This window comes from Castor canadensis, chromosome 1 (assembly GCF_047511655.1).
Source record: "Castor canadensis chromosome 1, mCasCan1.hap1v2, whole genome shotgun sequence".
Lineage (NCBI taxonomy): Eukaryota > Metazoa > Chordata > Mammalia > Rodentia > Castoridae > Castor > Castor canadensis.
The window spans coordinates 46,591,206-46,613,837 of record NC_133386.1 but is presented as its reverse complement, the minus strand read 5'-3'; the positions used below and the strand labels follow the sequence as shown (position 1 = coordinate 46,613,837).

Here is a 22,632-nt window from a genome sequence, read left to right as displayed (position 1 = left end):
GATAGCTTCATATGTAGGGGAAGAGAAGGACTAAGGAATATGTGGGATTTTTATGAGGATGGACAGAAGTGACTTAAAAAATCCAATAAGACTTTTAATTAGACAAAGTGATTTCTGTGAAATGTTATATGATTTGGGATGTAAATATTTGCCAACCACCAGTGTCCTTTCTCTCTTTTGTATGGGTTTATATCATGACACATACACTTCTTTAGTCAAGTAAAATATTACACTAAATAAACCTTAAAGGAACAGAATCTAAATATTATTTGGCACATATGGACATAATTTATGTGAAAAATATAAATCAAAGTGTCATAAGTATATTTAAAATACGTACTCATTTTCACATTACATATTAATATAGAATATATACAATTCAAGTATAGGAAAATAATGAAAAAATATTTTACTAGGAAATAAGAGATATAAATTATTGATTTGAACAAAAATATTACTAAATATAACACTAAAGGTTACCAGTATTCAATTTTATTTATTTTTACTTAAATCTTTCCAGAACTTAATCATAAATCACAAGAAATGCCTATAACATGTAAATGAATTAACTACCTAATATAAGGGAATCACAGTAAAAAACAAAGTAGTGATATGTATCAATGTTGCAGCATAAAAAAAGCAATGATGAAGGAGAGAGGGAGAGAGAATGATAATGTGTTTATTGCCACTGGCAATATAAGAATTTGAAAAAGAAAGAAAAGGAGAAAAATGACAGCCTATATATATGCTGTAGCTTCAGCATTGGGTCCATTTGTAATTAAGGTCAAATGTAGCATTCTCTCTCTTTCTCTCTCTTTCAGGAGATATGCTAGTATATTTTGAAACACTTTACTTCCAGTTGAGTTTCAAGTTCAATATCCATAGAGGCCCATTTTTTTTTTTCATTCAGCTTCATGACCAAAGGTTGTAACTTGAACTACATGTCCAGTTTGGTCTCAAGTCCATACTACATATCCCAATAAATATCAAAATTATCTTCCTGGTTTTAAAAACAATAAAAAAAAGAACACTATTATTTTCAGACGTTTTTGATACATCAGGATAAAAAATGTTCTGTTATGTGTATATTAAGTGACTTAGCTACAATATGAACTATATTCTATAGGTTTTAGCATTTGAGAGCCCCACAGAAAAGCCAATCAAGATCCCAGAATGCCAGAGGGGCATCTGCAGCCATTTCTAGCTGGTGTATGCCAGTTAGTCATCAAACCCTAAGTACTCAATGCTGAAATTACTTAACTACATCAAATGCCCATCATTTTCATGAAATAATTAACACACCTTTAAACTTAAGCATGGGTTTTCATATCTGTAACATCTGAATGTTAAAACTATAATAAGAGAAGATTAAAGAATATTTATCCAAATTGAATCTGCAAAATAATTAAGTTTTAACAATAACTCAGAACTTGAAATATAAAAGAAGGCTAATAGCAGAGACCAAATAGAAACATATTTAAAACTAGAAAAATATTTTTAAATACAGTCTTTAGGTACCTAATTTTTTGATTATCTTATTCCTATTTAATTTTACACATAATTAACTATAAACATTTCATTTCTTATTTCATGCAACATAAAATACAAACAAATGCCTAATCATCAGTTTTATATTTTTTGTCAGAGTCAAAAGGAAAATCTAACACCTTTATTCATGTAATCAATCAGAAAAGAAGATCCTAAAAATCTTTATAAAGAATTGATTATTCTGTTACAATATTTGAGAGATAATTGTAACTGTTCCCAGAGGTGTCATTTATGATCCACTTCACCAATCATTCTCTTTGCTCCCCTGAAAAATTCTACTTGTCGCATCACCTTTCAAAATAAAATTTAAAAATCGCTCAAAACATTTCCATGAAGTAGGAAAAAGCCTCTTACAATTTTATGGTCTTCTGGCCTTCTGTTTGCAGGACGAGACATAGTACTTGGTGATGAAAAATGTGGTCTCAATTTCTTTTCTTCTGTCTGTGCCTCAGAGGTGTAGCAGATCTTTTGTCTTTTTTTTTTGGTTCTGCAAGTTCCTCCTTGTTTTGAGACAGGAGTGCGACTTTTGCACTCTACCGCTTCTGCTCTTTGCTGAACTAAAGAGGAAAACAAAAATCATGAACAACAGAGCTGTCTTATACCTACGTAAGTGGCCACTGATCAAATAACTGCTTCAGAAGTGAGGATGAATTGTAATCTAGACCCATAAAAGCTGATAGTGTGAAGTCAGACCAGATACACCAAGACACTAAAAATTCTTTAGCCCCAGGGAGTTCAAGAGTGGTGTTTTGTCCTCATGCCAAGACATTGTTTTAAAATCACAAACAGAAACCTTCACAATCCAAGCTAGATCTAAATGTTAGCATTATTCAGTCTTGTATTGATTGTAGCATGAATTAGAGAGACAGGATCAGCAATCTGTAGGCACTAAATCCTGATTCAGATTTGATCAACAATGCAAATAAGTATCACATTGTCTCCAGCACTAGATCCACCTCCCCCATCTCTGTGACTACAATAGTCAGATATAGCTGGTATCTGGTTTTTTTCCTTTTCATAAGCAGCAATCAGCTGCAATTTTAAGAAATGATAGAATGGGTAGTATTTTCTTACAGAACTGTTGCTCAAAATGGGTGCTCAACAGTTTAATAATGTATAATGATTCTGGCAGAGAAAGTAAGCCCTTAGCTTTCTTTTGATAGTTCCTAAGCTATTGAAGGTTCTCTTTATTTATGCAGAAGTATAGATATTTAAAGTTCAAATAAGAAATCTCATCTTGACAACTGCAGGATCAAAGCCATTCCAGAAATAGAAACATAAAACTCAGTTTAGGACAGTAATTTCCTACCACTTATGGCTTGAGACATTAGTCCTATTTATTCTCGCATACTCTTGCTACAAAGTGACAGACCGGTGAATACTTTGAAGAAGAATATGGCAAAGTTGAAAGAGCCTAGGCAGATTGGGAAGGCTTGGGTTAAATTGCAGTTCTACCAATTACTGGCTGTGTGGCTTTGGGCAAGCCACTTTATTGCTCTATGGCTCAGTTTCCACATCTGGGAAATGGCAATAGTAATTCCTACCTCACAGAATAATTGTGATATCAAAGAGATAATATGTGCTTTAAAACACATTATAATGCACTGTATAAAAACTAATGACTAAAGGTTATTCTTCTAGGTGAATATATTAAAGACATTTCCTTTAGTGCCCATGCTCTATGACAACATGAACTCAGGAAAATCAGTTTTGCTGTACTGTGAGGGTATGGAGTTTTCAGTGGAGATTAATAACAACTTATATTTATGTAAACTTTGCAGTTTAGATTTTCATTCTCTTTATTTTAATTCAACTGCAGTCTGTGAAATAGTGCTGTCGTAATTGCCATTTCATAGGATAGGAATAGAAAAGTAAAAAGGCTAAGAAATTTGTTCAAAGATATCTGGATAGTAGGGAAAAGAGATATTTCAGCTAAATTTGCTGACTCAGAATTTTAAAAAATTATTCTAATTATGTCAGAGCAAAATATTTTCAAAGTAGACTCACAAAGCCTTCTAGGGCACAGTTGACAGCATGTTACTGGGCTCTGGAGGCAATTTTAGGTTGCGGGTTTCTCCCTGAGAAGAACTGGAAAAGCCTGAGTGCTTTGAGAAAAGACATGGTGGTACTGGAGTTGAAATCACTAAACCCTAATGGCTGTGGCTTGGTCACATCAAGGGTATTGTGAGAATTCAGGATGTTGTTAGTGCATTAGAAAAGGAGACCTCTTCCTCCAGACCAACAAGCTCCTACTACCCAACAACCCTCCACCTGGGACACAGGGCTTGGGGAAGGAGCTGAGTGCCTGCTGGGCACACCTGAAGAGAACACAAACTGCACAACACTGCTGTAGTCACCTTTGCTGGGACTGGGACTTCTTTTCAGACTGTGAAATCCACAGCCTTCAGCACTTCTTAGGAACTGAGTGAGCTTTATGTCTCCCTGGCTCCTTCTTTTTATGTAAAGCCACTCCTCCCTTAAATAGCAGAAAGCACAGATGTTATATTTCAAGCAGGTAAATAATCTATAAAGTCTGCCCTGGCAATAAAGCAGGAAGGAGAGTTATTTCAAAATAATGTACAAGAGTACTTTCTCCTCTTTCAGTAAGAGTTCTTAGGCTGTTTAGGATTAAACTTGGAGTTAGGAGTATGAGAAAGAAGCATTCTTCAATCTCATCAAATGTGTGCTATAGTCAGCCATAGCAAGTAAAAGGTGAACTGGAACATGCCCTGATGCAAGGTCTTTGGGGGGTACCTGGGCACCTGAGTAGGCTTTGGGATATGCTAATAGAGGACAAGAGACACCTTGTCCAGCCGCTGTAATTTCTGGTCTAGAGGCTTGTTTTATTTTTACAAATTCTTTTCTATTAAAGCTGATCTTAGTGTTAGTTTTAATCTGATTTCCTCACATGAGTGTGATTTGGTCTATACCCCCACTCTGTAAGGATGGCTGTACTGCCCAGATCCAATTTTCTTTGTCCATGTGCTAGTTTGTGCTCAGTGAATAAGTTTGTGCTGGTGGATCCCTTTGAGGAGGATAAACAGAAAGACAATTTGACTGTAAACCCTGTAATGGTCTGAATGTCCTCCAAAATGCATGTGTTAAAACTTAATCCCCATTGTGGTGGTATTAAAAGATGAGGCCTTTGAGAAGTAGTTAAGCCATGAGGCCAGAGACTAATAAAAGGGTTGGAGGGAACACATTCAGATTTCTTTTTTCTTCTTTTTTTCTCTTCTGTTCTGCTATGTGTGGTCATAGCAACATGGTGCCATCTTGGAGTGTAGAGCAGTCCTCACTAGACACCAGTGTTAGTTTCCTGATTTTGGACTTTTCAACCAGAACTGTAAGAAATAAATTTCTGTTCTTTTTAATTTATCTAGTTTCAGGTATTTTGCTATAGCAGCACAAAAAGAGTAAGACAAAGTCCAAAAGAAAATTGATTATTCATAGATATAATCAGTTATTGACAAGTTACACACTGGTACTGCAGATGAAGTGATTCTTTCAGTAGTAAACAATAATAAAAACTTACAATTTTGTTACCAACAAACTCCTTTACAGTAATAATATCACACTCTAATAGTGACATCTGACCAAGCAGTGCTCCATCCTTTCCTATATAGTTTTGAGAAAAAATGGTGCATAACTTCCTTCCCCACTTTCTCATTTCACAGATTCTCTAATTCAGTGAAATTTTAAATATGAAATTATAAACAAGCTATGTTAAATGTTGTTATATGCCCTCAGGCTTTATTTTAAGCAATAAAGCAGGGCAGAGACAGCTTAACTATCCTGCACTCTTTTTACGACAGTATTTTTTTTTTGGCAGTACTGGGGTTTGAACACAGGACTTCACACTTGCTAGACAGGTGTTCTACTGCTTGAGCCATGCATCCAGCCTTTTTAATGCTATTTTGCTTTCTTCCTCAGTGGTTACCACTATCCAGACCTTGATATCTATCATTCTTATGCATGTTTAAAACTCTACATATGTTAGTATCCATAAAGAACACATTATAGTACTTAAATATTTATATACTAGTGTCATACTACATGTATCCTGTAACTTGAATTTTTCCTCAAAATTAATATTTATCCATATTTGTCTCTAGATATAACTTATTTTGACATATTTGTAGCATGGATCAGCAAAACCTTTCTGTACATGACCAGACAGTAAATAATTTAGGTTTTGAAGTCACACTGATAATTTTCATAATAATTCAACCCTGATATCATAGTGCAAAAGCATCCATCCACACTTAAATAAGAGACAAAGGTATGCTCCAATACCTTTGTCAGTGTCCAATACCTTTTTCAGTATTTCATAAATACTGAAATTTGAATTTCTTATAATTTTCATGTTACATATTATTTTTTAATTTTTTCCCACCTTTGAAAAATGAAAAAGCTCATAAGTCATACAAAACAAGCAATAAAACAGTGCTTGAAACACCTGAATTACACTGCCCATTCTTCAATCCTTTATGGGTCATGTTAGCTGATAAGACATAGACTGCCCATTCCTCCACTATAACATTCTGCTATCATAGTTTATTATTTTCTTGTTATTGGATAGTAAGGCTGACTTTTTCTTTGTGACCATTTCCCAAGTTATCAATACATTTTAGCAAATGATTTTGGGAGGAATTTATAAAAATGTTTATTCTCTACATTTACAGTATAAAATTATTTACATATGTCTATCTAAGTAACTGTATGTTAGACAAAACTTGCTAAGTTTATTCTTTTTATCTTTCGTATCCTTTCTAATGTTCACCTGATCAATTCATTTCTGATAATAGTAAGTTTAAAATCTTCATATTTCAAAGTTATGCAGTCATATGCATGCATACAAGTTGATATTGCCATATCTTTATAATTATAATGGATCATTGCTTTTATTATGATGGAGAGTTCAAAATTACCTTTTTGAAACTGACTTTAGTTTGGTTTTGCCTTCTGTTAGTATTATTGTTCCCAGTAATTTACATCTCAATACCGTTTTTTTAAAGCTTTGTATGTGGTATAGTTTTGAGTGTCACTTGTAAGCAGCTTGACTATTTTAAAATTACTTTGTAGATGAGTTTAAGCCAGCTGTGGTCTGGTGGTGAAAAGCATGTCAGACTGCCTGGATCCTAATCTCGGTTCTTCCACCATCTGCATGTGACCAAGTGCTATTTCTTTAATTTCTCCACACCTGGGTCTTCTCATCTGTAAAAATACTGAGGATACTATCAGCACCTCATTGTACTGTTATTATGAGGATTAAATGAAAGAACTTTCTCAGAATGGTGCCTCTGTTGTAGTAAAAATTAAGTAATTCCTAGCTATTTCAAATTTTTTGTTGTGCTTATCGATTTATTTAGTCCCAATTCTACCATTGTTTTGTGTTTTCTTCTCCTCTTCCCTTTGTTTACTATCTCCTTTCATGACAAAATTCCCTTTTCATTTCCTCCATTTTTTGGTTGATCTACAATTGTATATCTATTAGTGATTCCACTCAAAATTTCTATGACTTTACTGATGTAATCAATGTGCACTTTGATGAGTATATGTATGTATATATGCGTATACAGCTAATGATGAGAAGTCTGTTGTCAGTCTTAATATATTCTGCTCAGAACAGCCAACATTCTTCTAATGTGAGAACTTTTGGCTCTGCTCTAAGTTATTACTCTCGAATACTGATTCTCTGCCTACCTTTTTTCTTTTGGAATTCGTATTAGACAGATTGTGAATTTGCTTTATCTATTTCCATTAATTGTTTTTTAAAGTATATTATTCCTTTTGTATTTCATTTTGGATGAATTTCTCAGTGCTATGCTTCAATTTACTAATGAAGTATTTAATCATGTCCAGTTGAGAGTCTGAGAAATTTACAAACCCAACCAAGCCTAGCCCAGTTCTCTTCCTGTAGAAGTTAAACAATAATTATTTACTGATTAAATAAACATCAAAGAACCTTACATATTGATCATTTCATTCTTATTTATAGATATATAACCTTATTAAAAATTAAATATCACATTTTCATATAATCAAAAGATAGCATAGAAACAAATTTGCCACTTAACTTTTAAAGCAACACATACCACTATTCTGAAAATACAAACAGATTTTAAATTTTATGCAGAGCTAGACTGCTTTTATTGTGATTTGATTTTGAGGGTTAGGAAGACTTGTTTTTCTCCTGTGGATAATCTTTGGGGATCTTTAGTAGAACCCTTAGGTTATAGACTTTCCAGTTAGCACTAAGTTTTGGATTGTTATAGTATTTTATTGCTTTCATTATCTCATATGTTGTAATTTTCTGGTGATAGAACTCTGGTTTACCACAAAGGTTATGAATGTCCTTGTTTTGATTCCAGTGCTCCATTTGGTGGTGGTCAGAATTTTGTGTTATGCAAAGAAGCATATAGAAAGATGGAGGCAGTTTGCTTTGCAAGCAAACTATGCTCTTTTTTATTAGGAAGAAACATTAAAGTTTTCCCTCCTTACTTATACTATATGAGAACTGATTTGACCTCAGTCTCTTCTAGCTAGAGTCTGATGTGAATTTATTAGCTCAGAATTTACAAAGTACACAATGAAAGATGCGAGATTCTTTTAAACATGTAAGCATACTGGGTCACTTGACACACAACCAGTTAAACCAGTAAAATCCCATAAAATGATTATAGCTGGTGGAGTCTAATGATCAGAAAGGGCCACCAGCCGATTTGTGTCAGAGCCTTCCAGGATGAGCCCGACTCTCAGCAATATCATATCTTCTCTGCAGAAAAGTGGAACATTTATCAATTCTTTGATTGCGGCTTTGACTGTTGGTGGGCAACAACTTTTCTCCTCTTCCACATTCAGATGTCCCTGTCAAGTTGGGAAAAATTTCTATTATGGTTCAGCTTTTCTTGTGGTTCCTGCCTTGATCCTTCTGATTGCCGGCTATACTCTGAGAAGCCAAATGTGGACTTTTACCAGTGAATACTGCTGCAGCTGTGCCCTTCCACACCGGAGAATCAGCCCCCTGGAGCGCAGGCTGGCTTGCCTTCGATTCACTAGCATTACTGGCAGGGCACTTGTGGCTCCATTAACATGGCTGGCGGTGACCCTGATGAAAGGCACCTACTATGAATGTGCAGCAAGTGAGTTTGCATCTGTTGACCATTACCCAGTGTTTGATAATGTCACTGGCAGCAAACGAAAGGAGATGCTAGCTGGATTTCCATGCTACAGTTCAGCTCCTCCTGACATGATCCTAATAAAAGATGAAATAGCTCTTCTTCACCGATACCAGTCACAAGTAAGTTTTTTATTTTTTTTCTGCCATATTATCCCATACTTACTATAGTCACTAGAAACCTGTCATACTTCTGCTGCTTCTCATATTGTGTGATGACAGAACACAGACTTGATACCATACATATACTTAGGACATTGGGCTCTGGAAGCAGCAGACCTAGCTTTGTCTTGCTTTTTTACTTACTGACCTGCAATTTTTTCTATTCTTCACTTTCCTTAGATGTAAAATGGGGATATTAATAGTGTCTACTGCATAGGGTTGATGTGAGCCATAAGCGAGTTAATACATTTAAAAGGCTCAGTACTCTGCCAGAATCTATACTAAAATAATGAATTCTAGACAGTAGTACACACTGGTATATATCACTAAACCTTGCCTTTTTGCATGTGGTCCCATGTGCATTCTCATTTAGTAAAATCTCATTTAAAATTGTAAAAAACTCAATTATGATTTCAAAATCACAAATGAAGTTTCTAAATTTAGTGACAGGTTTGTGTCAGAGGACAGGATAGGGTGGGAGGAAGTCCTCATCGGTTAAATCTTAGAGGTGTGATTGTGCATTTTGTCAGGAGAAGTCCATTGACTAATGAGTTTCTTCAAGAGACTTGGAGAAAATACATTTCAAACCACTGCAATACAGTAAAACATGTTATTTTTTAAGCTGCTTATTGCAAAGCACATGCTTTTTGATCTGCATCATTTTAGTTATTAAATTTAGAAATGTTAATGTTATCGAATTGAAAAAAATTATAATCAAGACACATAATACTGAAGTGTAGTAATATGACCCAGTTTAAGAAAAGTTAGAAATCCCATTAGGATATACTTTGTCTCAGCTTTTTTTATACTAGCCCTGAAGCTCAGGCAGAGGAATTATGTGGGTAAAAGTAAAAAGAAAAATAGGACAATTTTAACTTTCACAAATGTTCTTGCTTAGGAAAAACTAAAATATAATACATAGTAGTCAGATTTTCTTAAGGTAAAATTAAAATATAATTAAATGCACACACAGATTTCTGTGAAAACACAGTTTTAGAGTTCTGAGTATAATTACTAGTGGATTTTTTTGGTTCTGTGGCAACAAACATGTATCTTTAGATATTAATCAAATATAGTATTGTACAAACATTTCATATCTTAACTCTAGCCTCATAATATTGGGAGACAGATACTATTAGCTCCATTTTACAGATGTGTAAACCAAAGCTCAAAGAGTTTATGTAACTCGTAGAAGCTCATAGAGCTAATAAATGATGGATCAAACTGGCTACATACTGTTAGCTTTCCCAAATGTCAGGAATTTGTCTTCCTTACTTTCCAGAAACAGTTGGTAAATATTGAAAAAGAATAATGAAAATAAATAAAAGGATTCTAAGACTAGAAAACATTTATGTCAGTCTTTAAAAGTGGGCACTAAATAGTTTTAAAGGGAAAACAGTAAGGTATTAAAAAGCATAGCAACTTAGAGATACAAGTCTGCTCACTTATTTCTTTGGTTGCAAAAAAGAAGAGGAAAGAGGAACAAAGGAAGAAATACTAATGAATGCTTGTTGTTGGTCATTGAGGACATCTTAAGAGGCTACCATTACTGTCTATCCTACCATCATTTTCATCACTATCATTAGTAAATATTTATTAAGCTACCAAAGAATGTATGGGCCTGTGCCTGATGATTGAGAAGTTAAACTATAAGCAAAGAACAGTATTTATGTTTCTTATGTAAGGTTAATTGGTGGGTTATAGCGTCTGTCACTTCAAGGGCAGGATATAGTGACCATTTCATGTTAACTGGTCAAATTCCTTTGTAATCTGAAAGGCAAATTGAAATGGCTTGACCTATCCTTCTATCAGAACTACTTCAACATCATGATCAGCACTTTGTTAATATGTTAAAGACTGGAAACACAGTGTTTTTACCCACATTTTAGTTCTTGGTTTTATAGGAATCCCTTTTACCATGGCTGTTTGTCAAATATTTGCTGTATTGATGCTTTTGTTTTTGTTTCCCATATTTATGTGAAGATGCTGAGTTGGATTTTGATCACCTTGGCAACCATCGCAGTCCTGGTCTCCCGCTGTCTGACAAGGTGCTGCTCTCCCCTCACCTCTCTGCAGCATCACTACTGGACAAACCACCTCCATAATGAGGGAGAGCTCTTTAAACAAGCTGCAGAGGAGCACTCCCGGATCCTCATCAGGCAGCGCATAAAGAAACTATTTGGCTTTGTTCCTGGGAGTGAAGATGTCAAACAAATCCGTATTCCTTCATGTCAGGACTGGAGAGATATTTCAGTACCCAATCTTCTATGCATGGGTGATAACTCGCAAGGCCACTATAGCTTTCTTGGAGACAGGGTGGTTGAGGATAATGAGGAAGACAAATCAGGAGGTATTGAATTAAAACCTTGATAATACAACCTTTCACAATTCAAATTGCTTAGCAAATACTTAATTTTATGAGTTTGGTATTTCAATTTCTTCATCTTTTTCACTCTCTTTGATATTTGTTTATAGACATTCATCCAAAATGTTATTTCTAAAATCAATTTATCTGACAATTGTGCCAATCTATGTTTTTGAAATTTCATTTTTGCTCTGGTAATGCCTATTGTGTCATATTGGTCTAATTAAAAAGCAATATGGAATTTAATGTCATATCAAAATTTATATCTTAATTCTATTACCTAGTAGCTATCTGAAAATTAATTTTTCTGAGTTTCATTTTGTCATTTGCACTTAGTAGTTACCTAATGGAGTTGTCGTGAAGATTAAATATGATAAAATTAGCAAAATGTTTAACATAGAGATTTCATAAAATAAATGCTAATAAATGCCACTTTCTCCCTTCCTCTTTGAATTCCATGTTTTCTGTCATAACTTTCTCTCCAATTTCTGTTTTTTTGTATTATTACCATTATATAATAAGTTTTCACTGCTCCTCTTTCTTAACCTGAATATCTGACCTTTTGGGAAGCAGGATAAAATGCCCTGCCTAAATTTACAACATGTGAGGAAGATCTTGGTCCCTCTGCTATAATCAGAAGGAAATGATGCATTATCATATCATTTTAATATAAAAAATGTTATTTGCAGTAATTCCATACTTGGAGCATTTTTATAGTCACTACATATAAAGTTTATTCTAGAAAGTTTCCTTTCTGGGCTTTACTGTGGGTGTCCCATCTGGGCCTTTACTTTATTAGACTGAACATTTGCACTCAAAATCTGTTTGGGGAACTGTGTGCTGGTGGCTCATGCCTGTAATCCTAACTACTTGGGAAGCTGAGATCTGGAGGATCGAGGTTCATGACCAAACTGGGCAAATAGTTCTCAAGACACCATCTCCAAAAATAACAAGAACAAAATGAACTGGAGGTGTGGCTTAAGCAGTAGAGAGCCTGCTTTGCAAGTGCGAAGCCTTGCGTTCAAACCCCAGTCCCACCAATATGTATAGGTATATCTACACCTACATATACATATACACACACACATATACAGCTTATATTTGCATGTCCATTACTAAAACGCAAAGGCGATAACATCTCCCTGATCTTCCTCTGCATGACTTTGCTAAATGCAGTTTCCGCATTCCAAACCTTCCTAATTTAGCTTGATTACTTCTGATACATGTACACTATCAGATTTTTGCCATGTTCACTAACTTTCCCTGTCTGGCTTCAAATTTGAGATCCAACTGCTTGTGACTCTTAAGTAGTTGGGATTATAAGCATTCACTATCATGCTGGACTAGAAAAAGTATTTTTATTTTTTGGCAGTACTAGGGTTTGAACTCAGGGCCTTGTGCTTGCTAGGCAGGAGAGCTACTACTTTGAGCCATTCCACCAGTACTTTTTGCTTTATTTATTTTTTGAATAAGATCTCCCATTTAAGCCCTGGCAGGCCTATACTGTGATCCTCCTATTTTAGCTGCCCAAGTCACTGGGATGGCAGGCATGTATCACTACACTCAGCTTTTTATTGCTCAAGGTGGCACCTTGTGAGCTTTTTGCCCTGGCTAGCCTGGAACCTCTGTCCTCCCAATCTCCACTTCCCAAGTAGTTAGGATTACAGGTGTGAGGCACTGTGCCTGTTTAGAAAATGAATTTTGAAGGAGACAAAAGTTTTCAGAATTCTGTCCTTTCTCTCCTCAAGTTAGAGAGTGTTCTGTGTCATACCTTGCTAGGACAGGAAACTTGTCCTGTGTCACTATTACTTGCTAGGTATTTAACCTGCCACAAGTCAGTTCATCTTTCTTGGTCTTACTAGTCTCATATACAAAATAGGAATAATGACACCCTACCTTCTGGAAGGCAAGGAACTGAACTAGATGAATTTTTGAGTTCCCTTCTAAATTCTATACACTCATGTATGAAAATGGAAAAATAAAACCTGTTGAAACTATTCTAAGAATGGGGGAAGGGAGGATAAAGGAGAATGATGGAGGGTGTGAATTTGATATATTGTAAGCACTGTTGCAAATGTACTGGAGTATAACAATATGATAATAAAAATAAAATCCAATACATTTTTTATGTTTATGCATGTACAGCTCAATATGTATGCAACCCTCTGAATTGGTAGCCGATCAATGCTGCTTCTTCCGGAAGAAAAATATCACTGAGTTGGATTTTGAACTTTCTCAAAAAGTTTTCTACTTTTAAAGAGTGTTAATGTACTGACCTTTTTCAAGTGGCTAGGGAAACTATTCTTCCTTATTAACAAACTATATACTCTACTGCTATGACATTATAAGAAGGATGTTTAAGACAAAATTGAAGTATATCATGGAAGGCAACTATGGCTTTAGCTGCCGCTGACACATGAGTGTGAATATGCAACAGCTTACTCATTTTGTTCTTAAAATTTTCCTTCAACTTTAAAATTCTGTGAGAGTTTTTGGTGTTCCTCTGTACCAGTGCCACTAGTAAAATAAGCCATTTACATCATGCTCAGAATTAGTGTATTAGTTTTTAGGAACTATACCACAATAAAGACTTCAATAATATCTTCAATTAATAGCAAAATCAAAGAATATATACATTTATAGCATTACATCATCAGAAAGAAGATTAATAGTTGTTTATACCTTAGTGACAGGAAACTTTGTTTCTACTGGCTTCTGAAGCCCTTTCTACATCAAACCCAGAGGTTTATATTGAGCCGGTTAACCATGATCTTTAACCATAGTTTTCTGGTAAAGAAGAATAAGCATTCTTTGGCTAGTTGACATGGCTTCAAAGTATTTTTCATCTATATGAACATTTAAAGGGTAGTATACATACTTTGGATTTCACTGTGTTGTATATTATCCATTTCAAATAAAATGAATTGAATTTCCATCCCCTTTTTGTCTAAAGTATTATTTTGTTCCACAGCCATTTAGCTAAAAATTTCCCATTAGGAATGTGGCACTTCCACCCTTTATGCTTAATGGATTTATGTAACTATGAAACATATAATTAAAAACAATTATGTGCTAATTCTACCTCAGAGTTTGCTACCAAGTGCTTTTGGATACCACATCAAATTCTGTGACTTGGCATATAGAGCATTGCTGACTTTTTAACTTCAAATGTGTCTGTTCCTTCATTCCCCTACCATAATCTAAATTGCCTCCTTCCCAGGAGACAAATAAACCCAATATTTAGATAGATTTAATTTAGATTTATGTTTTCAAAACCTGAATTGTACAGAACTATACTTATACTTTGTCATCTTCCTTGTCTCTTTTCTCTGTTCTCAGTCTCCAAATTTATTTTTGAAAATTTTAATTCATTATTGCAATAAGAAAAAACTGTTTTCTTGCATTTGGTTTGTATACAAAAGGAAAGCACATTAACCTTAAAAAGTTGAAGTACAGTGACTAACCAAAGACCTCTAAATGCAAGACTAAGTAGGTATTTGCTATCTCAAAAATATGAGATAGAGAGATACAATTTTAACTTCTAAAGAGGTCTACTAAAATTTAGCTCTGGTTAACAAGAAACAGATACTGGTAGGTCGAGGGAAACAGATAAGCACACAAATGGCTCCTTGAGCTGGAGGGGCAAAAATCCCTAAATGTGACCCTTGATGGAAGAACAACAGATGGCATTTCGAGAGAGGTAAACTGCTTTATTTCTGACCTGAGTTACTTTTCTGTACTAAGTACCAAGTACGATTAAGCTTCTTTAATTTCAGTACACACCAGAACGTCAGAAAAAAAAATTTTTAGTATTGCTTCCTCTGCTGCCACCCAGTGGTATATACTGGTATCTGCAGCCATTTGTAGTGATGCTGACAGCAGTAGGGGTTGAGTGAGCATCTTTAATTCAAAAATCTGAAATCTGAACTGCTCCAAAGTCTGAAACTTTTTGAGTGTTAACATGACAGATTAGGGATGCTCAACCAGTAAAATCTGTGCAGAATCCAAATTTGAAAAAAAAAACCTCTGAAATCTGAAGCACTTCTGATCCCAAGCATTTTGAATAAGGGATGCTCAACCTGTAGAAGGAAAAATAACTCATAGTGTTCACTATATGCCAACTGCTTATACCAAAGTGGAAAATAGAGTCATATTAGAAAATAGCTCACCATAAATATGTTAAATGCCCATAGGAAATGTAAAAGGGTTTTGTAAAATCCTACACAAGTGAAATACTTTCTTATTTATATAATTATTTTACTAAAAAACTGGTGACTCAAGTCATCATTGGAATCCAAGCCTACCTAACTCCAGTAAAGTAAGTTCTCTGTTTCCTTACTGAGGTAATTGAGATACAGAAAGATCAAGCAATTTGACAAAGAGTGCATACTTATAAGTGAGGAAGTCAGAATCCAACCCCACAGTCTGACTCTTGACCCTGACTCGCAGCACTGTGTTAGACTATTGCCATGGGGGCAGTTTATCAAACTTCCAGGGCCTTATGGGTGTTAGGAAGATTCTCTGCATACTCCTACCAGTGAATATCTGAAATATCTTGAGTTCTGACAAGAAGGCACCATATTGCATTTGAGTCCCTCTCTTTCTACCTAAATTCCACTTACATACATTAGGGCTCACTTTCAAGGTGCTAAGCTTTTTGCCAAAGTGACTACTTCTCCACTCTCACTTGGACCTACCTACACAACAGTCAGCAGCACTGATTGTATTAGCATCACCCTAATCACAAGCCTTCCCTGGAATCTCAGATATTCTCTTATCTGGGCCTTGGCAGGACAGCCCTATACTCTGATTTGCTTTCAGTACAGAAAAGTTAAAACAAGGGTCAGGAAAATGCAGTCTATTACTCATATGATCTTATGCAAGTCAGTTTCTATGGAGCTTTAAATTTTTTGCTTACGTGAGATAGGGGAGGGTGATTAAATTGTGAGAGTAGGTAATTAAAGTATATTGTGCTATAGACTTCTTTGAGGAGCCATTCCAGGAAAAGCTATTTTGAGGAAATATATAACAAAACTGTGAATACACACAGACATAGGCTCATGCATTGCAGAGTTTACAATACTGTGGTAGGCTAAATAATAGCTCTTCAAATATGTGCACATCCTAATCCCCCAAACTTGAGGGTGTTAGATATATGGAAAAAGAGACTTTGCAGATGTGATTGGGTTAAGTATTTTGAGATGAGCAGAGTATCACAACATAACCACAAGGGTCTTAAAGGAGGGTTTTAGGAAGAATCCACCAGAGAAAAAACAGTGATAACAGAAGAGTGCCAAGGAGTGTAAGAATGACACAACTTGAGAAAAACTCCATCAGCCATCACTGGCTTTAAGGATAGAGTAGGTCATGAACTAAGAAATGTGGGAGCCCCTAGAAACAAAAAGGTGAAGAAATGGACACTCCCTGAAAGCCCTGCTGTAGCCTTGATTTTAGCCCACTGAGACCTGTGTCGGAGCAGTAAGAGCTATACACTGTTCTTATAGTTATGGAACTGTGACATAGTACACTTGCATTGTTTTAAATCACTGAGTTTTTAGTAATTTATTACAGTTGTGATAGGACACTAATACACATACCAATACAACCCAAGAGCTCATGAATCCACAAGCCTATGGATGAATGACAACCTTTTCAAACTCATTTCTAGCACTCTAAGCATTCTAAGATTCTGCATGTGCATGATGCACCACTCTAGGCACAATTGTTGCTTCTAGAAAATAAGTATGTGTAATATAATAGTTTATAAATTAAAAATACAATATGTTCTAATATTTTAAGATGTTGTAAAGTACAGAAAGACATCTGAACATAAACTTGAATTGGCTTTACAGATGCTTCATCTATAAACCATATTATTTATAATTATAAATAATATAATTATTCATGATGTAAATATATTTCAGCATTTGCAAATTCCCAAATACAAAAAAGGAATCTAGAATTATGTGATGCTTTATTGATTGTATAAATTTCATTAATCAAGAGTAGTTTGACCTATTTTTGGTAAGTCTATGCCTGTCATTCTTGTTAAAATCACTTGAATATGAGAAAGCATCTACAAAATAAGCATCTTTCATCCAGTGATTTAATAGATCCTATGAAATCCAACGAGGATTTTTTTGTGAGAAAGATAAAGTCAAAGAGGGAAAAAAAAAAATCCAAGTTATTACAGGAAGCGCTGGAATAATTAGCACGCATTTCGGTTTGTCGCCATCAGGGCGCCTGCTCTTTCCAGCTCCTCTCTGAAGCGTTGTAGGAACGCGCAGGTGGGGCGGCGGAGCAGAGCCGCGTTATACCACCCTGCTTGCACCCACTGGTTTAGTCCTTTCCTCGTGATTTCCTACTCTGCAGCCCTGTGGAGAGTTCTGACCTGAGGGGCCACCCCCCACCTACAACTCGGGAGCCCAGGGGGTGGCGGGTATCCGGGTTGGTCCTCTAGGCGGGTTGCGGGCTTCTGCTCTGGCTTTTAACTGGCCTTTCCGACCGCATCGCTGTCCTTTCTGGTCTCTGCCCAATTCGGTGACACCGTGCTCTCCGGATGATCAAGGACATTACTTGCACTGGAATGAGAGTGCTTGGCCCGCACTACCCCGGCCCCCTCCCCTCTCCCACCGCCTGTGCTTCCACTTGGTGGCCAAGGGCAGAAGGCAGGAGTGGCCAGCACTGAAAGAGATCCCATTCTAAGGATGCAAGTGACAATGGCCTAAAAACAGAAAAGACATGGTTGGAAAATGTATGGTAAATTTAACTGGCTAGGAAACAAGTGGTCACTTACAAAAAATTTTCCTGTACAATTTGGAATGGACTTGCATTTGTCGTCATCAAGAAATCATATTCTTTGAGAGGGTCATTGGAAGCCAGAATTCAGGAGCAGAATGATGGGTGATGAAGCTTAATGAGTAATTACATTAGGATACTGTAGAGGCAAGAAGGACTAATGAGATAGTGCATGGACACTATGGAAAATCCATAAAGTGATTAAAGAGAGAGAGAGAGAGAGAGAGAGAGAGAGAGAGAGAGAGAGAGAGAGAGAGAGAGAGAGAGAAGAAGAAGAAGAAGAAGAAGAAGAAGGAGGAGGAGGAGGAGGAGGAGGAGGAGGAGGAGGAGGAGGAGGAGGAGGAAAGTCAAAGGGAAGATAAAAACTATCAAAGTAGTCATTTCTAGATGGGAGAAAAGAAACACCACATATAATTTTTATTTCTTGTCTGCTCACCTCACATTTTGTTGTTACATGCAAGGTCATGTGGGAATTGTAGCACACTTAAAACTAATGTCCTTGCTTTGTTTTTGCTGAGATTTGAGTTCCCACCTGTTATGTAGTTCAAGAACATTAGCATAAGGTCATTAGGAGAGTAACAACTCCATCCATAGAAATACTGCTCCTTTGGTTATGGCACTGTGGGTCCAAGAAATAAACCGTTAACTTTGAAGTCTGATTCCACACAACTGGCTCCAATACAAGCAAGGAGTCATAGGCTCTTATATCTGGAAAGAATCTTGTAAATAATTTTACCCAAAGCCCCCATTTTATAAACGGGAAAGTTGAGACTCAAGAGGTTGTGTCTTGCCCAAATTCATATGGTAAATCAGCTGTAAAGAAAACCGAATAACCTAATTTTAAAACCCTCTGATCCAATGTTTTTATAAACATACCATGTTACTACTTCATTGTGTTCATTCATTCAGAGTAAATGTTTCCTTAGAGCCTACTTAGTTTTAGGTATTGCTCTATGTGCTAAAATATGGTAGTAAAAGAAAAAAAAATCCCTGTATTTGAGGAAAGATAAGGAGAGGGAATAACTCATGTGGTTAAGGAAGTAACTGTATTCCAGGTAGAGGGAATGCAGTGAGTGCAAAGATCTTTGGAGGAGACATGCCTTCCATGTCTAAGGAACAGCAGAGGCTGGTGTGGGTGGAACACAGAATATGTGGCAGAGTAATAAGAGATAGGTCAGAGAAGGGACAAGTGTTGTAGGTGAGTCAGGGAGCCAGATTCTGTAGGGCTATCCTGTAAAGGGTCTTTAATCTGAGATGGGAGTTGGGAACACTCATGAGCAGAGGCGTGACATCATCTAACATTGTAACAGGATGGCTCTGGCTGCTGTGTTGAGTCAAAGTAGACATGAGATAAGTGGAAGCAAGAGGTCAAGAAGTATTACCAGATTCCCAACTCTTCAAGGGAACTCCTCAAGGCACACAGAATAAGAATTTCACATGGCTATTTGTGTTTATGACTGGTGATGAGCCTTTCAGACACCTGAGTAAATGAAACATTAGGCACATGAAGTATTAGACAATTAAAATTAACCTTTGAAATGGGAATTCTCAATTCTGAATGTTTGAAAGTAGTGTGAGATTGCCTAGAAGACACATAGGCACAAAAAAGCAAAAACAAGTACCAAAACAATTTTTAAAGATTGATAATATTAGGAAATAGCAAGAATGAGGTTGCATTACTTATAGAACAAACTAAGATAAACCTTAGGGACATTTTTATTTAGCAATAAAGATGAACAGAGAACAGCAATACTTCAGGGATATTGTATTCTAAAAATTACTAATAAACAAAATTGGTCTTGAATTCTTGAGTTTATAACATGCTTTCACACACATTATTTCATGTTATCTGAATGATCTTATAAGCTTTTATAGCTAAGGATGAGCTCAAATCTGATTCTACATTCCATCATGGTTGTTCTCATTATATCATTGACCTTCCTGCAGAGCTTGAAACATACCTGTTCTACAACTTTAATTACAAGTCAATAATGAAACTCTAAAAGAAGGCCAATCTGCCTCTTAAGAATTTTCCATACTTCTAGTTTCATGCTGCTTATGGAGTGCTTCCATCATTGCCAAATTAAGAGATCAACTAAAAAGTATTTAATGATGCCCATGCAGATATGATAAAGTAAAGATCTGGGTGAATGTTCTCTTGATTACATTGGCACTGGAAGTCTCTTATGGAGCTCTCTCTAGTATTAAAAACAACACTCTTGAACATTCTGAAACATAAAGGCTTTTCAGTAACACATACCAAGTTTGAAAAGGATACTTTGCCAAAAATTCTATTAATAAAATAGTAAAGCAGAAAAAGGGACATTCCATTTACTATGTTAAAGCTTTCAACCAACGGTAACCTTTCTCTAATATAAATTTTAGGCTGATTGTTTTGGTAGCTTGTTTTAATTATTATTCAATTAGAAAATTTTTTCTTTGATCTATGGGTCATTTAAAGATATATTATCATCTTCCTTTACCAAACTCATGCTGTCTTCCCCACTTGTCATTTTGATAATCAGAATTTCATCTTTCCAGTCATTCTAGCCATTCGTGACTCTTCTCTTACAACCCACAAACCTCAAGTTTTATCTTTAAAATATATCTAGAATTTCATCATTACTGTACACCTATTAGCTATCCAAATTACCATTGTCTTTTGCTTAGCTGATTGCCATAGCCTCCAATTTAGTCTCTATAGACTTTGTTACCCTTAAGTATACTTTCACCACAGTAACTACAGTGGCACTTCAGTCCCATTGTCACCTTTCCATTCAAACACTTTAATCATCTTACACAATCTGAAATAACCTCATTTCCCTATCCTCATCACAAGCTCACTGTGCACTGTTCACAGTGGCTTCCAACATGTCAAGGAGGGGGTTCCACCTTAGGAACTTTGAACTGGATGTTTCCTTTGCTCAGTTGACCTTTCCTGAAAACAGACCATTACACTTCCCTGGAACTAAGGATATTCAGAAAAATAAGCACTTTATTGCAAAATAATTTCATGATATTTTATTTGATTCTCAGTATATTTAGGGGTTTCCATTTTCCCTCAAATTTCAAAAGAATGTTCCTAAATCAATCTTAATATTTCAAATACAGAATCAATATCAAAGTTTGCCTGAATCTGCTTGATATAATGTACTTCTTTGCTATAGGGAACACCTCTCAATAAAAAAATCAAGGTGCCTTTTAGTCAATGGGATATCATAATTTTGACAAAAGAAAATTTCAGGGCCTTCATCATTATTTATTTAAAAAGTGTGTGCATCCATAGATCAAATGGACCTGATAGATGTCTACAGAGTATTCTATCTGCAACAGCACAATGTACATCCCTCTCAGCAGCCCATGGAATTTTCTCCAAAATAGACCCTACTTTAGGTCATAAAGCATGTTTCAACAAATATAAGAAGAAAATTGAAATAATCCCTTGCATACTTTCTGACAACAATGCAAAAAAAAAAACATAGAACTCAACAACAAAAGAAACAACAGAAAATATTCTAACACCTGGAGACTGAACACCACATTGCTCCATGATTAGTGGATCATTGAAGAAATAAGGGAGGAAATAAAAAAGTTCCTGAAATTTAACAAGAAAGAAAGTACAATCTGTTAGAACCTATAGGACACAACAAAGGCAGTCCTAAGGGGAAAGTTTATAGCCATGAGTGCATATAATAAAAACACTGAAAGATCTCAAATAAACAACCTAATGCTGCATTTCAACTCCTAGAAAAACAAGAACAAGCTAAATCTAAAACTAGCAGAAAGGGAGAAATAATAAAAATAAGGGTCAAAGTCAATGAAATAGAGACCAAAACCAAAACATAACAGAAAACAAAACAAAACAAAACAAAAAAACCCAAACCATAGAAAGAATCAATGAAACAAAAAGCTGGTTCTTTGAAAAGATAAATAAGACTGACAAACCCTCAGCAAATATGACTAAAAGGAGGAGGGGAAAGACTCAAATTAATAAAATTAGAAAAGAAAAAGGGGAGATAAAAACAAACACCAAGGAAATTCAGGGAATCATTAGGGACTATTTTGAAAACCTATATTCAAATAAATTGGGAAATCTAGAACAAATGGACAAATTTCTAGATACATATGAGCATTCAAAACTGAACCAAGAGTATATTAATTACTTAAACAGATCTATAACAAGTAGTGAAATTGAAGCAGCAATAAAGAGTCTCCAAAAAAAAGAAAAGCCAGGACCTGATGGATTCTCGGCTGAATTCTACTAGACCTATAAAGAAGAACTAATACCAACACTTCTAAACTTTTCCATGAAATAGAAAGGGAAGGAACACTGCCAAACTCATTCTATGAAGGCAATATTATACTCATCCCAAATCTGGACAAGGACACAACAAAAAAGAATTACAGGCCAGTCTCTTTAATGAACATAGATGAAAATCCTCAGTAAAATAATGGCAAACCAAATTCAACAGCATATAAAAAAGATAATACACCATGACCAAGTCAGCTTCATCCCAGAGATGCAGGGATGGTTCAACATATGCAAATCATTAAATGAAATACAGCATGTTAACAGAAGCAA

At 35.6% G+C, this 22,632-nt stretch overlaps 2 protein-coding genes across 2 annotated transcripts in view; one reads left to right on the top strand and one right to left on the bottom strand.

Annotated features, from left to right (window-relative positions):
• The window catches only part of Trappc3l (trafficking protein particle complex subunit 3L), a 50,454-nt gene extending 48,354 nt beyond the window's left edge, over positions 1-2,100 (bottom strand). The window contains exon 1 of the mRNA XM_020176023.2: positions 1,903-2,100. Coding sequence (XP_020031612.1) covers positions 1,903-1,944 — 42 coding nt within the window. The 5' untranslated portion in view covers positions 1,945-2,100. The remainder of the gene's footprint in view (positions 1-1,902) is intronic.
• A 6,145-nt stretch (positions 2,101-8,245) lies between these two features.
• On the top strand, positions 8,246-14,184 carry Calhm4 (calcium homeostasis modulator family member 4). The gene is made up of 2 exons (XM_020176014.2): positions 8,246-8,848; positions 10,871-14,184. Exons 1-2 carry the CDS (start codon positions 8,291-8,293, stop codon positions 11,255-11,257), a joined length of 945 nt encoding a protein of 314 aa, XP_020031603.1. The 5' UTR covers positions 8,246-8,290; the 3' UTR covers positions 11,258-14,184.
• Positions 14,185-22,632: the final 8,448 nt, after the last annotated feature.

What these genes read in the sequence shown, in the direction of transcription:
- Calhm4 (XM_020176014.2), top strand. Translation starts at nt 8,291, where the DNA reads ATGAGCCCGACTCTCAGCAATATCATATCTTCTCTGCAGAAAAGTGGA. An exon ending in TTCACCGATACCAGTCACAA is followed by an intron (nt 8,849 to 10,870) that starts GTAAGTTTTTTA and finishes ATTTATGTGAAG; the next exon opens with ATGCTGAGTTGGATTTTGAT.